This window comes from Hemicordylus capensis, chromosome 5 (assembly GCF_027244095.1).
Source record: "Hemicordylus capensis ecotype Gifberg chromosome 5, rHemCap1.1.pri, whole genome shotgun sequence".
NCBI lineage: Eukaryota > Metazoa > Chordata > Lepidosauria > Squamata > Cordylidae > Hemicordylus > Hemicordylus capensis.
In genome coordinates this window covers 194,178,723-194,195,952 of record NC_069661.1, presented here as the reverse complement: position 1 = coordinate 194,195,952, position 17,230 = coordinate 194,178,723, and the positions used below count along the sequence as shown (strand labels likewise).

Genomic DNA, 17,230 nt, shown 5'->3' with positions numbered 1-17,230 from the left:
GTCTAAGCAGTCAATGTGGGTCACGCAGTAGCAAGGTGCTCCTAATCTCCCTATTTTTTCCAATAAGAACTGAATAGAAATACGTAACTTTATATTGTGTAGTACTGTATTTACCAAAATAGAAGGTGACTCTGAATTTAAGACAATGCCTTAAAAGACAGAGGATAAATACAGGTTACACTTGTATAGATCCAAAAGAAAGAGAACTCTGAATTCAAGATGACCCACCTATATTTAACAGGAAAGAACTGGGGGGAAACCTCATCTTGGATTTGTGTACAGATGATATGTCTAATTTTTCCATTCAAAGATCCAATTAAGTTTGCAATGAAAATCACACATGCAATGTCATGACAATTATCTTAAACTTAAACTTTGCATATTGAATGTGATAGTACTGTTAAGATGCAATTATTTCATGGCTAGGTTTGAAAAAAACAAACAGTAGCCAAGGAAGCCACTTTTCATTCATAATTTGGGGTTCAAAAGTGAGTTCCCAAATATTAAATATTAGACCAATTCACTACATTATTCCATACCCAGTCAACATTGAGTCTCAGGGGTGTAGCTATAATTGAGCTGATGGGTTCAAAGAACCCAGGGACCCCATTTCCTATGGCCTCCCAGCTCCACACCTCCCTGTTTTCTTCATTATCTCCCTCATTCCAAGGGGCTACCAGGGAGAGGGGTGAATACGGGCCCCTTCTCCCCTAGCTACACCCCTCTTGAGTCTATTGCATTTTCACTTCTTGTAGACATCCTTGTTCAGATACCATGACATTGTGTCTCACATAAAAAAATAATGCTGTTAAATGTGCTGAGAGAGAGAGAGAGAGAGAGAGAGAGAGAGAGAGAGAGAGAGATTTTCTATCACATTTTCATATTTGTTCATGCATTCTGAAGTGAAGGTTGTGTTGAAGGCAAAATGCGATTCCAAAACATGACCACATGACAGCACACTCACAGGGGCATAGCTATAATTGATTAAGGGGACAAACATATCCCTGGGTCCCTGAGGGAGGGAGGGTCCACGGGGGCGGGATAGCTTTCTCTTTGCTTTTTACCCAGGGTATAAATTTGTGGGGGCAGGGACCCATCTTCACTCTTTGTACCAGAGTTCACTCCAATCTTGCTACACCCCTGCAGACTTGCATATGATTTTCAATTTCAATGGCATAATAATGTACTCCAACAGCTAGCAGTTCCTTTGTGGACTTGAATGTCAATAGCTAATACACCACAGAAAAAAGAAACCACTGCAAAAAAACCCCACAAAAAACCAAAAAACACCCCTCTTTATTCAACACTCTGCATTTAAAAGCACTAAAATCAAGCTAAGTGAGTAATTTACACAAAGGAACATACTCAGAATATATGGCTTTATTATAACCATGAATTATATGCAAATAATAGGTTTTATAAATGGTATGCTTTATCTATGACTAGAAAAATCTGATCCTCTAGTTGCTGGTTCTAGCCGCATTAACAACAATGGAACACTGACAATAATTTAGATAAATAAGGTCTGATGTGTATAATCCTGTCACTGTGGATAGTTTGAGCAGTGCTAAATGCTTCTTGCTTTGAAACATGCTATTTCTTTTCAGCCTTAATCAATGAGCTGCATATTTATGCAACAATCTGAAAAGTACTTCCTGGCAATTGCCAGAGTCAATTCCCAGAGTCAGCAGAACTTGCTGCTGCCTTATAAACCAACAGCAATCGCCAGAACACCTGAGCTAGAGTGTTGCCCCTAGCCCCTCCTTTCCCCTCGACCCACCATCTGGAGCCACTGTGGAGAAGAGAACAGTAGTCAGGAGAAGCTACTTTTACATCTGCAGCCCAAACAAGGAGAAGCTCTGCCTCTTGTTGCTGTCATCCACTGACAGGATTTTTTTAAAAAATTATTTATTTAAATTTTTTGGTGGCCATTTCATTCTCCTGGGCCGGAGAAAATACTCTTGCTTGGAGCCCCTGAGACAGCCCCTGAAAATGTCCCGTAGGAAAACCTGGTAGCAGACAATTATAGGGAGCCCAGCTTCTTTTTCACTCAGTTGCTCTGACATCTACAGCTCATAGGAAAAGAAGCTGAGCTCCCTATAATTGCTAGTGGGCTTTACTGGTGACCATCTTCATGGGGTTGTTTAGATGAGTCCTGCTGTGACCTTAAGAATCAGCAGCAGCTGCCAGGATACCTGGTTATTTCTCTATATTTAATTGTATGTGATCTCCGTGGTTCTTTCTAATGCTAAAATTCTATGATTCTTAGTAAATGTACACAGAACTGTGCTATAAGTTTGTTTGGGGTATTTAATTTTTTTTTGCCGCCCCACCCCCTGCAGTTTTTTAAACCCATTGTTACAAAACAAAAGCAAATCTAGATTTTAGCTGAGGAAATATTCTGACCTACCTGGACTGCATATCTTGCTGTGTTTTGGGCTGGCCAATGTCAACAGGAGGTGAAGAATGAGAGACGTGCTGCTGTAGCTCTACCAAAGACTGGTAATACTGTTGCTGTTGGTGTTGCTGCTGTTTATAACGAGACAAACTGAAAAACAGGCCTAAAATGGCTTTCAAATTTCCATTCCTTATTTCTGCAACAAACAAAGAAGTGAAAATATTAAAATCAGACTTCCACTTTTGCCTTCATATGTTAGTAGAATGGACATGCTGTTAGTTCAATAATAATGCACTCAGTCCTGATTTCATGTCGCTTTAGAATGTTTTGTGACCTAAATCCTACATCTAATACTTTCCACTTGGAAAGTGTTCATTGGTCAATAACTTCATTTCCTAAAGCAAACACTGTTAGTGGACTGGGACTACTTAAAGATCCAGTGGATTCCAGATCATTCAGTGTGACATGTTTAAGATAACAAACTATTTAAATTTCAAAATAAAAGAACATCAGTGGTTTATTATTAAGTTGCTATTGTTGTTGTTACATTGGTTTTGATTGTTTCTGAATCCTGCAACATTCAATCAGAAAAAAATATATTTTACAAGACACAAGAACCATTGAATTTAGGAAAGAAGGAGAGATGGATCCTGCTTTAGCTCTTTGCAATGCTGGCTCTTTCTTCAAAGAACCTGCTTCTAGTGGACAGAGGAGGGAAAGCTATTGGCCTATTGGAAGCTAACTATTTGCTAGCTTGCAATATTGGATTATTGAAAGCTAACCAAGAGGGAGTTCATCTGATATGCCCTAGGAATGTGCACAGAACCAGTTCCGTGCACTCCCGGGAGGGTGCGGAGGTTGCTTTAAGGTGCGGAGAGGGTGTCCTTACCTCCCCCATCACGTTTTCCCCACCTGCGCTGCTGTCAAAATTGCTGGTGCAGGGCAGCTGTATACTCTCTTGACGCCCCAGTCAGTGAAATACCGGAAGTGGCCAGTGCCATGCACACACACTGGGCACACACACTTGGCACTTCCAGTATTCCGCTGATTGGGGCAGCAAATGGGTATACAGCCACCCTGCACCAGCAGTTTTTACAGCAACGCCGGTAGGAGAAACACGGTTGGGGAGGTAAGGACACCCTCCCTGCACCTTAAAGCAACCCCCTCCCTGCCTCCAAACTAGCTCGAACTGGTTTGGCAGTCTTTGAATAGAGCACTGAACCAGTTCGTGCACACCACATCTGGGTACAGGGTACCCAGCTTGCCCAGCGTTCCTAATCAGAGGGAGAAAGTTTCCCCAAGTACAACATTTGCTACAATAGAGAGCCAGTGTGGTGTAGTGGTTAGAGTGCTGGACTAGGACCGGGGAGACCCAAATTCAAATATCCATTCAGCCATGATACTAGCTGGGTGACTCTGGGCCAGTCACTTGTCTCTCAGCCTAACCTACTTCACAGGGTTGTTGTGAGGAGAAATTCAAGTATTAAGTACACCACTCTGTGCTCCTTGGAGGAAGAATGGGATATAAATGTAAAATAATAATAATAATAATGACACCAGTGCATGGCCAGGGTGAGATGTCATGCACACGTTAAACCGGGTGTGTACCCAGTATGCTAAGAGTTCCCAATAATGGGGAAACATTCTCCCTGAGGTGCAACATTTGTTGTTACATACCACCTGAACTGAGCTTAGTCCAGGATTTCTTATCTATCCTCTCAATAGGAGGTGGGTGCTATGTTGAGATTCGGAGTATAGCCTCTCACTGTTCTTCCTAATTACTCTTTTCAGCCTTACAAGAAGGACAGGAACTATTAGGGATGTGCATGAAATGGATTTTACATTTTGTTTAAAGCTCAAATCAAAACAGAGATTGCTGAAACATTTCATCGAAACAGCGGTTGAACTGGTTGTTACGATGAAACAGAACTTGAAATGTCTTGAGTGTTCCGGCCTTAGGGAACAATGGGGAAACTGAAAATACCCCATTGTTCCCTGTGGGTAGCTCCTAGGGTCATCAAAGTGGGTTGTATGATAGGGTGTGATGGGTGCTACCTACCACTCAACCCACCAAAAAAAATGGGCAAGTTATTATTTTTATAATTTTTATTGATTTAAAATATTTCTATACCACCCCAAACTTGCATCTCTGGGCGGTTTACAATTAAAATCATTTAAAACATTAAATCAATTAACAATTAAAATCATTTAAAAGGTTTAAAACATTTAAAACCCAGTATTTAAATTATTTAAATCTATGAATCTAATTAAAAGCCTGGGTGAATAAACGTGGCTTCTGAGGACACCAAAGTGGGTTAAGTGGTAGAGATGGCTGCTACCTACCACCCAACTCCGATAAGAAATGGGCAAGCAATTTTAAACAAATTTTTAACCTTTCACCCAAACCCCCATAGGATCCAGCAGGGGTTTGGGGAAAGGGTTAAAAAGTTAAGAACAGCTAACTTTCACTAAAGACACATTTATGGGATGTTTCGAGTTTCACCATTGTTCCTATGGCTGAAACAAGCTGCAGTCACAGAGTGCACATACAAGATTTGCATTAAAATTTGCAATGCATTTTGCAACCCTGCCTTGAGAAACACCACAGAAGCACAAAGTAAAGGCGAATCTGTCCCTCCCAACACAGAACATTTCAAACACAGTCCAAAAGTGGCCAAAAAGAACCACTGACCCAGAATCCACTCCCAGCCACAGTGTCTGCACTGCAGTAACATCATTGTTACAAGTTGCTCTCTCACAAACCATTATGACTCCTTACTTCCTAACATAGCAACAACTGCCACAGGAACACCCTTAGCAGCAAGCATAGCCATAAGCTCAATGAAAGCAACCTCAGCCACATGTTAACTGAGTACACCTTGCAATGTAGATTGCAGACCAGAGCAGAACAGTGAGTGAAGCACAAGTTAGTTTCAAGGTCAGACATGGAGCTCATCACACCAAGCACTAAGAAATATTACACATAGAAAGAGAGAGTTGCCACTGTCGATTTCTCACCACAACACTGTCTCACAAACAAAACAAACCACAACTCAAGGAAGACAGGCACCCAAGGTCTGCCTTTGTCAATCTGAGATCCAGCAAAACTAGATAGTTATAGCAGCAATAGCACAGTATATTATACTCAGTGCTGCGAAAACCACAAAACCAAACCTTCCTTGATTCCTTCTTTCATTCCTGATGTATACTTTTCACGAGAGGCACACTATATGGGCTCTCTCTGCCTCCCAGGCCTTTGAATAAAATTTGAAACTCCTCCTTTTGTGTTCTCCCTTCCCTCTTCCCTTCCCTGAGCCAATGAGGGCACAGTTGCCCATAACACTTGATTTGTATGATAACAAGCCAGTCAAAAAGCAAAGAGATTGCAAGCCAATCAGAAGCCAATGCCAGAAATCCAATCATCAAGGGGAAAACAGGCCTCCAAAATAGTGCTTGAAATGTCAAAATGTTTCTAATTGAAATGGGGTTAGGACATAGGAAATTGCCATATACCAAGTTGGACCACTGGCCCATCAGTATTGTCTACACAGAATGGCAGCAGCTTCTCCAAGGTTGCAGGCAGGTATCACTCTCAGCCCTATCTTGGAGATGCCAAGGAGGGAACTTGGTGGTTTTGTTCGGAGCTCAAAACAGGCCTTTTATTTAAATGATCTTTCCCCCCAAGCTCAAAAGGGCCTGTTTAGAGTCGGAATGTTTCAACGTAGAAATGTTTTGCACATCCCTAGGAACTAACGTACTCTCCCTGCTTTCACTCCACTGAATGAATGAGTGAGTGAGTGAGTGAGTGAGTGAATGAATGAATGAAATATTTCTGATCACTTTTCAAAATAGTGTAATGGCTGTAGAATGCTTTGTTTTCTTATTAGATGTTATCGCTTCTATAGCCATGATACAGTAAGCTTCTCCTGCATCCTGAGCCGCTTCTTTTCTTCATCCAAGAAGCCTGGATAATAAACTTGCATGAGAAGAAGCAAGAGGCAGACATGGGAGCTATTCCGTATTTAAGTCTACTTTGTATCATTTTTTTTGTAAAATGCTCAGAAGTAATTCTTGTAAAAAGTGTTACAATTATTGTTTGTGACCCGCCAGATCCATGAATGTAGGCCTAATCTGCTCTTTCCTCCTAGCAAACACTTGATTAGCATGATCACCTATTTTCTAATAAGGTTAAGCATGTACAAATAGTTGTATTGGGCTGACTGATATGAATGGAACTATTCCAGTGTTTGAGAATTACAGCCCAGTTCTTAAAATATGGGGCAGGGGGTGACAGGCGGAATGCCCAAGGTATTTCATTATTCACTATCTCCCGTTGGTGTAAGAAAGGAAAAAAGAAAGTTAGTTTCTAAACTGTGGCTTGTTTAGCTGTTGGAAAATAGATGAAACATACAGGCTGACATTCAGATTAAACTACTCATGAGTAATCTGACTGAAAATAATGATATAAGATAGTCATTTCATTTTCAGTGAGACTATTTATAAGCAACTTAGTCTGGATGTCAACCACATGTTTCAGATGTAATAAAGAATTTATCTAAATAGTTTAAAAGCAAGCTTTTGTCCCACATTCCACTCAAACAATCAAGCTGCTGTGATTTGGAAAATACCAAAACTTCTTAAAAAACAACACTACAGACTAAAATGTAAACAACATCTCAGTGCACATCTTATGGAAGGTTATGTCAACTGATTTGCTTTTAAGTGTTTCGAGATTTAATTTCTTAGAGGATGCCCTTTGGTAACCCCAGTGGATGGCTGTCCTTCTAAGAACATGTATAATTCCTTTACTCTTTCAGAATATACACTATGATTTATTGAGTGAGAGCAGCAGTAAGGAATGTCCTGTACAAAATACTTAAATTCATAACCAGAATCAGTAGGGACATAGATAATGCAATGCAGTGATACTCACAAAGCAATGCTAATGCAATGAAAAAACAGAGGTTCTGTGTATTTCCTTTCCTAACTCAATATTTCCTTCAAATATGAAAAGTCATATGCCATACCCTATGTCATTGTCTACAAATGTCAATGTTTCAGTGATTAATTTAAGATTTTTAACAAATATTTTCAAATGTAATTATAAATGCAAAACTCAGAAGTTAAAGTTATGTTAGCAGAGTTGTAATCACAACATACAAAAACACAATTTTAAAATATTGACTAACTATTATATTAAAAAAGTAATTTAGGTCAAATTTTGCCATATTTGTATTGTGCATTGGCACATGGAGGAAGAAACATTTCAATCTTGAACAATTATATAAAGTCTCTAATATTTCTAAATATTGCACCCAGTCCATACCGATCTATAAGCAGTACTGATCAGTATATAGGCTTGGGATGTTTGGAAGAGGTATACTTCATAATAAAGGTGTTTCAGAAGTGTAAAAAAAGAGTGGAATACCACTTCCAGAATTAAAAAAAGAATCTGCTTTGACTGATGTAAACATGAAGGAACTATTATATTTACAAATATTTAACAGCATTTGGCTGTGTCTTTTCGAGTATGTTAAAGAAAATATCTCTCTGAACTTTTCTATTGTGCTCATTTATATGTCAAAAAACCCGTTACTTCGAATTTCTCAAGAGATGGGAGCTTGTAATTGTGCAGAAATTTCTGATGTTTCTATCTTATATTTCCTATAGAAAGAAGCTATAAATCCAAAACTTTTCCTGCTAAATAGTTTTTAACCTCAATGGCATGCACATTATAATAACTACACCATCATACTGCAGCAAAAATACTGAGTCAAAAGGAGTCAGTACTCACCATTTCACAATTTTAAGAGACACTGCATATACCAGTCAACATTACTCAGAAAGGCATTAGAAATGAAATAAATATTTAAAACAATTTTACGTTTAAATACAAATAATTTGCAATATCTAGTATAATAAGACAACGGCTGATGCTCATCCCAAGTACAAACTCCCCAACAAAGTGTATGTATGCTTGCAAAATCTTCATGGCATACTCTATACTTGCGAAAATGTCTATATACTTAAGAAAAATGAACTTCTGCTTAGCACAGTCTATGAACACAATACACACCATTAAGCTAGGTTTGCTGTTGATTTTAATAGAGGATGAACCGTGCACTATTTCAATCTGCATCATAAATCACATTTATTTATTTTTTGATCTGTGTATATGGACAACACATGTACTTGTAGCTATGTAACTTTAAAAAGTGGAAATTGGGGAAGCGGAAATGAAGATAGAACACACAAGGAGAGTGAGGAAGCGCTAATTTAAATAACTATGGACAATGTTGTCCATAGATGTTCATTTTCTTGTACAATTATAATCATATCAAAAAATATAACACTGGAATTATGTATTTTATATCAAATATATTTTCCAACATGCTACGTTGGTTTCCACTGCAACAAAGGGTTTAAGATGCTACATTATCTGTATTGACAATGTGTTTTTCTTACCTTCAGCAGAAAGACCTTGGACATTTACTCCTCTGGCTGCCAGAAAGCTAAGGCAGACATCAACATTCTCAATCTGCAAAATGAACAAGAAATAGCAATGCAGTTAAAGACTATTTTGCAAAACAGACTTGAAGTGAGAAGGCAGCAAATGGGAAGAAAAAAAGAAATGAATACTTTACATTCATTGCATCTACTCCAGTCCTTTACTAAAGTTTAACAAGAATGATTGCTGCTAATTGGGGAGCTGCTATAAAAGCTTTCATTGTCCACTTTGGTGCTTAAAAACAATTCATAAAGGGCTGATCCAGAATGGCATGCTGACAAATCAGCAACCCACCTACTTAACATAAAACTGGATTCTTTCTGTACACTCCAAAGAAGCAACAATGAAGGCTCCGACACTGAACTGAACACTGCGGCATGTGTCCAAAGAAGGGGGCAACTGCTTCAGTGAAAACACATCAACATAAACACTTGACAAATATGTCAAAAATATTTGCCTGGAATGAATGTGATGTCATAAGTAAGGTCAGCTTTAATTAAGCTTCTTCTTCTTCTTCTTCTTCTTCTTTTTAAAGTAACTATCTTTAACCCCTTTCAGATACCACCTCCATGTTTAACACAAATGCACACAGACCACTTGTCCTGCCTCCCTGCCAACAACCAAGTGCACAGCAGGATGTCTGAACACGGCAGCGTATGTGCATTCACATGTAGGCTCTTCATGCAATCAAGAACACAGATTTCTCAGTCATGTAAATGCATCTACTCTTGTGGGTTTTTCAGCTTTGAAAGATTAGCAGATAACAGACTAAGAGCCTTTCAACACCTAAAAGCTTGGCATAATGATGTGACAAATTATTTGGGGTGTGTACGAAACGCATTTTGCATTACAATCTGTCAGAATAACTGGTCGAATTGGTTGTTCCAACGGAACGAGCCCAGTCCATCGGAATGTTCTGACCTGTTCCGACTGTCATTCTGGATTCCAAAATGGCACTCTTCTGGCCTCTGTGCATGCACGGTGGCCATTTGCATGGTGGTGCTGGGCATGCAAATGGCTGGTGCATGTGCACAGAGGACAGAAGAGACCATCTTGGGTTCCAAAATGCCATTCGGAACGGGTCGGAACTTTCTGCCTTGGAACAGGTCATTCTCTTTCAGAGCTCAAAACAGCCACACACACTTAAGGGTGTTCTGTTTTGAACTCGGAATACTCAAAACGGCCCATTTCGAGGCAGAATGTACAATTGCAGAACATTCTGTACATCTCCACAAATTATCATTCTTTGAGGAAGAATGAGGTTCAAGGAATGACAATGCAGTTTGAGGCTGGGCAAAAGAAAATAATGTGACATAGAAGAACAACTGTTTAATGGGACATGTTTCCCAAAAAACGTTGTGGGAATCATGGCTGAGATGCAAAGTGCTATTTTAGGTAAGCCCGTGTGTGTGTCCAGGAGGTTTTTACTCCTCTTCTGTGAACAGAAGACATTCTTCTGCTATTTACACACAACACCCACTCAGATTTAGGAACTTTTAAAATTTAGCTTGATGACATTGATTATAGACATCATTTTATTAGTTGTGTTGTGTTCCCCCCCCACCCCCCCACCCCCAGTTTTTAACAACGGTGTAAAAGGCTTCAAGCTTTTGGAGTCAACAGGGGAAACAGTCTTCTGCATCCATGTAACTAGAGAGGGAAATATAAGTTATGCCCCACAAGAGATGGAAAAGGGAACCTACAGTATATCCGCTTCTTCATCCGAGATTTTCTACTTGAATAGGTGACCATAACATTGTCTCTGTTGAATTTGCCAAACCTTCTGGTATCAGATAAAACCTTAAACATAGGTTACTTTGGAAACTGCCGTATATGAAATCAGACCACTGGTCCATTTAGCTTAGTATATTGTCTACAATGACTGGCAACGGTCCTTTAAGTCCAAGCTAAACACATTTCAGTTTACAAACGAAAGAAAGCTTGGCCAGATACTTAAGCTACACAGATTGTAGCTTAACAGCTACATTGGAACAGGTTGTTCTATTCATTTTTATAACTGTGTCACTCACAATATAAAAGGATTTACCTGGCAAGAAAGTTTGGAACTTTAGAGAATTGGATTTGTTTGTATAATGATTTGTCTTGAATGGAGTTAGACAGTATACATGAAAGGCATCTGTGAGGGCTTGGCCTCAGCTGGCCCTCAGTCTAAAAATCCGCTGCCACCAGTAAAACGTTTTTAGCATTTTTTACTTGTTCTACTCCCAGTCACTGAACCATCTGTCTCCCCAAAAATATCAAAAACTCAGTAGTGTGGTAAATAAAGTGGGCAAATACGTGTGAGATGAGAACAAAAAAACAGAGACACCAGTAAAATAGTTTAAAAAAAAAAAAACATGAGCAGCTTTACTATAATAACTCTTCAAAAATTCAGAAAACAGTACAGGAACAAACGGGAAAATTCAGTTAGGAAAGAGTACAATTTAAAAATACAAAACAAACAAGCTTGCTAGCCTTCTTGTCTAGCCCTAGCAGGTTCCAGTAGGCTCAGCTCCCTCACTGCCACTTTCCCCAGCAGTTTTAGCCCAACCCTACTTTGCTTGGCATAATGATGTGACAAATTATTAGGGGTGTGTACGAAACGCATCTTGCCTTGCATTCCATCGGAACAACCAGTTCAGCTGGTTGTTCCAATGGAACAAACCTTTTCCATTGGAACGTTCTGACCTGTTCTATTCTGGATTCCAAAATGGCGCCATCCCAGCCTTCCAGCTCACACAGCATGCAGCAGCTTTCCCCACTTCTCTTGCTGTCCAGCTCTGTCCTTTTATCCAATTCTGGAGATATACATAAACCAATCAGGGAGATTCTTCCCTCAGGCAGCCAGAACCTCTGTCTCTACCTGGAGACGTACACTCAAAACACTTAGTAACCTCCAAATCTCTGCAGCACAAAACTTGCTACCTCAGACTTGGCTGTCAATCAGAGGCTGCAACCTTTTAACCCCTGCAAAGCTTAGAGGGAACACAAACCTAAGAAAACAATCCACAAAACACAAAGGGAAGGATTCATTCCTTCACATCATCTATAACAGATGGTACTGGCAGCTTAGGAACATAGGAAGCTGCCTTATACCAAGTCAGACTATTTGTCCACCTAGCTCAATATGGTCTACACAGACTGGCAGCGGTTTCTCCAAGTTTACAGGCAGGAGCGTCTCTCAGCCTGATCTGGAGATGCCAAAGAGGGAACTTGGATGCTCTTTCCAGAGCAGCCCCTTCTTACTATGCTCACATGTAGTCTCCCACTCATGTGCAAACCAGGGCTGACCCTGCTTAGCAAAGGGGACAATCTATGATTACTACCACAAGACCAGCTCTTCTCCCTTAGACCAGCTCTCCTCCCTGTTGTTACTAGCTGTTCCTAGTAAGCATAAACAACACAAATGGAGTGCAAATGGAGTCAGGGGCGAGGCATAATGGGAAAATATTCACCTGTACTGTACAACTCTGAACATACCAAGTGAAAAAGGTGGGTGATGGAACAAGAAATGATGCTTGATAGACAGATGGAAGTACATGGTCCACTTTCCCCAAAAGGCAGTTATCCTAGGCTGCAAGCAAGGAATCTCTAAGTTGCAGTGAGTGTGCCAACCTTATTCTTTCTGAAAAATTGATCTGCCAAATACCATTATTCCCAATTATCTTGATCCATCACCTTTTACTTTTTCAGGGGCAAAGGTAGAACTAAAGAGTGTTAATGGGCAATTAATTCACATAGGATCAACTGGGAGCCTACCCTAACTTAAGAGAATATATCTTGCAGGAAAATAGAACCTGCTGGTAGAGGTAGCAGAGGAAGAGGCCCTTAAAATATACCTCTAGTGCTACCTCTTCAAAATAACCTTTTTTAAAAGGAAAAGTTGAGAAACATTTTCAAGCAGGGAGGGCACATAGAAGAAACATTTAAGCAGGGTACATAGAATAAACACAGAAGAAATCTACACTGGAAGCTTCATTTGATACTTGGCTTATTTTTTCAAACCTTAAGAGAATGTGCCAAAAGTCTAGAAGGTTATATTTCATATAAACAAGAAAAGAAGTACACAAAGTTAATGCAGTAAAAAACAAACATTTATCAGAGTAGTTGTTCATACAGAAATCAAAGAGTATCCAAAGGGCAACTAGCATGTCAGGCGCAGGGCGAAAACACCTCTCCAAAGTGTATTTTTCTAAGACCAACAAAATGTAAATAATATGATAGTTAACACATTAAAATAAACACATTGGTCTAGATGTTAATGATACACTTAAACAGATCTGGACTCGCTTCTCCAAAGTAAAAAGACAGAATTCAGAATTACACTAGCTCCTGCAAAGTCAGAAATGTGATTTTCAAACATGTATAAATAATATTTCCTTGGGATAGTTGGGTAAGCAGAAACTTGGTACATTTTATTGTGGGTGGAGGCGGGGAGAGAGAGATGTTATGAGTATCTTCATTTATGTTAATAAATATATGTGGAAAAATTCCTCAGAGTAATTAAGGGCATGATTGGTATTTGTAGAGCCGGGTGCAAAGGGGAGGAATGCTTTATAAAGAATAATCTGGGTAGCTTGAAGTCTGGTATTTTGGGTACACATATTAGCTGCTTAAGTGTCCATTTTTTAAACTCCAAAAGAATGTTTCTCCAACTGACGTCAGTGTCTTATGATGAATTTAAATCCAGTCCCCATCACCCTCACCCAGGGTGCCTGTATTAAATATTTTAATTCACAGAGATTACATTTGATCACCAGCTATTTATGCATACTGGGCAATATAGGAAAAAGCACAGTGGGGTTGTATCTGTTGAACCTTCCTAAACCTATTTCTAAGGGCCAAGACAGACATTACAGTTGCCATGTTAGAAAGAAAAAACACTCTCCCACTATCCTGACTCTAGTGTAAAAAATAAAAATACAAAACTCCCTGTGACATGAATAAACACCATTACATTGGGAGTCTTCATGCTGTCAATCGAGGTTATTAGAGAGATGCACTAGTAGTAGGAGAGAAAAAACAATTACCCAACCCCCCCGCAAAGGATCCATACATCTTCTTGATCATTCACCAAAAACCCACAGATCTGTGCCAGAGTGCATTTGCAAAAAAGAAAAGAAAAAAAGAAAAGAAAAGTGTGGGAAGGGAGAAAGCCTACATAGGCCCCAATGGATTCACAGAGCTTCATGACCATTCACAAACTAACTGCGACACAATAGGTGTCCCTTGCTCAATAGTTCAAACACAAAACCAACTTGGACATATAGTGTATTAAGAAGGCGGGGGGATTAAAACCACAATATGTGCTCCTTGCTTCACAGTTCTCATGCAGACCTTTGCGATCACAAATCGACTTGAGCATGGTGTATTTGCAACAAACAAACAAATGTTTATTGAGATGTAATAGTTCCACTTCCACTAGATGTGAAGTACTCTAAGGATAGAGATAACTCTTTCTGGCAGCTTTACTACAAAAATTTATCTTGGGCTACATGTGTGCCCAATTTCAGAACTCTAAGCCCAGCCATTCTGGAAATCTACATGACTGGGCAAAAGGAGGGGCATGTTGCACTTTTGTATGAAGGCAAAAGGCAGATCCCTCCATATGGGGGTGGAATTATGATCCAAAGGGGGAGATTCAGTTCAAGATGTTTTTGTAATTTTCTGTGCCATGGAATAAGACACACAGGACTTCTTTATTTTTCAAAAAATCCAAAAAACCACACATTAAAAATCAGTGGATTGAAAAATCTACCTCAAAATCAATACACAGAGTCCTCCTATCCTGTCCTACACCTGTGCCAAATTCCAGAACTCTAGGCCACACCATTTCATAAATATAAAGGGGGTCCTCTTTTCCATTGGGAAAAACCACGGGGCACTCTAGGAGAGAGCCTAACAGCACCCTTCAGTACTGGACTGACAAAAGGAAGTACTTTTTCACACCACACTAATTTATCGAATTGTCTGTCATGAGGTGTGATGGTCATCAGATGAGGTGGCTTTAAAAGGGATTAGACAAATTAATGGAGGACAGGTCTAGCAACGGCTATCAGTCTCGATAGCTATAGATTACCTCCAGGTTCAGAAGCAGGGACCCTTTAAATATCAGTTGAAGGAGAGCGACGGTGAGAGAAGGGGTATGCCTTCATTCCCTGGTTGTGGGTTTCCCAGAGGAATCTGGTGGGCCACAGTGGAAAACAGGATGCTGGATTAGATAGGTCTTGAGCCTGATCCAGCAAGGGTTTTCTTATGTTTTTATGACATCAAAAGGGCTGGGCAAAGCAAATTAATTCTTGTTTTTTGGTAATTACTGACTGCATATAAACAATTACTTACATCTTTGCTGGCATTAGTGTATAACATTCTACAAACTCAGCCTACAATGCTTAGCATATGCTGATAGTGTGTAATTAGATCTATATCTGCTGAATAAAGCTAGAGAATTGGCACTGCAAAGAAGTACAAAGGAGCACGAGCCAGGAAATCCCACTTCAAGTCTAACCTGAGCCATGAACTCACTTGGGGGCCTAAGGCAAGCTACCATTCTTTCTGCCTGCCCCCATTTGCAATATGGCATTAATAATGCTGATCTACCTTACAGGACTGTCATTTCAATTGACTTGAAATGTGCTATATGCATGCTGTCCCTATAGATTCAACAAGGCACTGGGCTATAGATACTTGGGGTTATTGTTCACTTTCATTCCCATTCCATTTTTTTTAAACTTTAAAGTCTAACCATTTTGAAGCTTTCAATGTATACATAAACATTGTTTTAATTACCTTCTTATTGCCTTGGCAAACCACAGTTATTCTTTGAACTCAGACCCCAACAGCCCCAAACACTTTTTATTCAAACTTACAAACAGATGAAAATAATTTAGATTTTGCAATTGCAGGAGTTCCAGAAGGTTTTAGCTAGCTTCCAGTCCCTCCATATTGTTTCAATCAAGAGTGGAATGGGTCTCTGCAATCAATGTTTACTTAAGTAGCAAATTATGGGGCTAAACCATATGGGGTAGAGTTTTATATCCTACCAGTGTAACTGCAGCAATACTGCCTTATCTTGTTAGGTCTTAGTGAAGCCAGGATGGTCACTCTATCACTATGACACAAAGCTATGTAGCCAATATGGAATTAAAATCAACACAGTCAGACAATCACCTGCCCACAGCTCACTGGGACAGTGGAAACTAGACTTGCCAGGCCCTCCAGTTTGGCCAAAGTCTGCGGTTAGTCTTTCTTTAGCCAGCAAGGGGAAATCCCTGACCAAAGAGGCCCAGGGACACGCGCATGCCTAGGCTCAGACTGAGACTCTGTGTATCAGTGACCCTTGTGGCAGCTTGCTATTTTGCAGCAACTTTTACATCTCAAGACCAAGATTCCTTCTGTCCAGTGAAACTGACCATTCGCTCCCCTCACAACAGATATGGGAACTTCCTGGTAAGCCTTGCTTCAGCTTGACTCTTGACTGGGATCTGATTTCTGGCTTGCTGCTTCCTTCTGGCACCTGACGGTTTGCTCAGCTTGACAAGCAGTAGCTCAGACAAGTTACTGCTTAACCATCAGCTCTCCTGGTTCCAGCTTCAGGCATTCCCCAGAGGCAGCTGCCCATGGCCCAGTCCCTGACCCAGAAGCAGTCGCCTGTGGCCAGCTTCTTCAGATGAGTGAAAAAATGCTCCCGCTGCTCACCATTTCTCACCACTACTCACCACAGCACACATGGCAGGAGCAGGAGCCCATTATCACTTTACAAGAGCTCTTGCAGCCTGCTACCACTGCCACTGCAGAACAGATAGGCACAGCTGGAAGCAGCAGCAGATGCACAGCCTGTCATCACCCATGCGGTCGCTATGGGAACAGCAGTAGTGAGCAGCTTGTGCCACCAATCACTCAGCCATCTTTTAGATGTGCTGCTGTTGGACTACAACTCCCATCATCCCCAACTATTGTCCACTGTTTCTGGGGATGATGGGAGTGGTACTCCAACAACAGCTGGAGGGTCAATGTTCTGCAGCCCTGCTTTAGACCCATGGATGAGCAGTTCAGCCACGAGAGAGGGAGAATGAATGAATGAATGCATGCATGAATGAATGAATGAATGAATGAATGAATTTGATTTGGAAGTGGACTTCACCACAAAAGGTGAGCAGGCAGAGAATCTGAAGCAGGTATGCAGCAGAGCCTTGGCAGATGTTCTTGCTGTCCCTTCCTTTCTTTGGTGCTCCACCTGAAACCACATTGGTGTGCAGTCCCATGGAGGACTAACCTTTCAGCAAGGACACATGGGACCATGCTGATTCTCTCCCTTGGTCTAT

General features: G+C 40.4%; 1 protein-coding gene across 18 annotated transcripts in view; it reads right to left on the bottom strand.

Annotated features, from left to right (window-relative positions):
• The window catches only part of NAV3 (neuron navigator 3), an 840,967-nt gene that overhangs the window by 233,639 nt on the left and 590,098 nt on the right, over positions 1-17,230 (bottom strand). For all 18 annotated transcript variants that reach the window (XM_053252192.1, XM_053252184.1, XM_053252193.1 and 15 more), the window contains 2 exons: positions 8,864-8,936; positions 2,411-2,594 (listed from right to left, as the gene is read on the bottom strand). In XM_053252192.1, the coding sequence (XP_053108167.1) occupies positions 2,411-2,594; positions 8,864-8,936 (257 nt within the window). The remainder of the gene's footprint in view (positions 1-2,410; positions 2,595-8,863; positions 8,937-17,230) is intronic.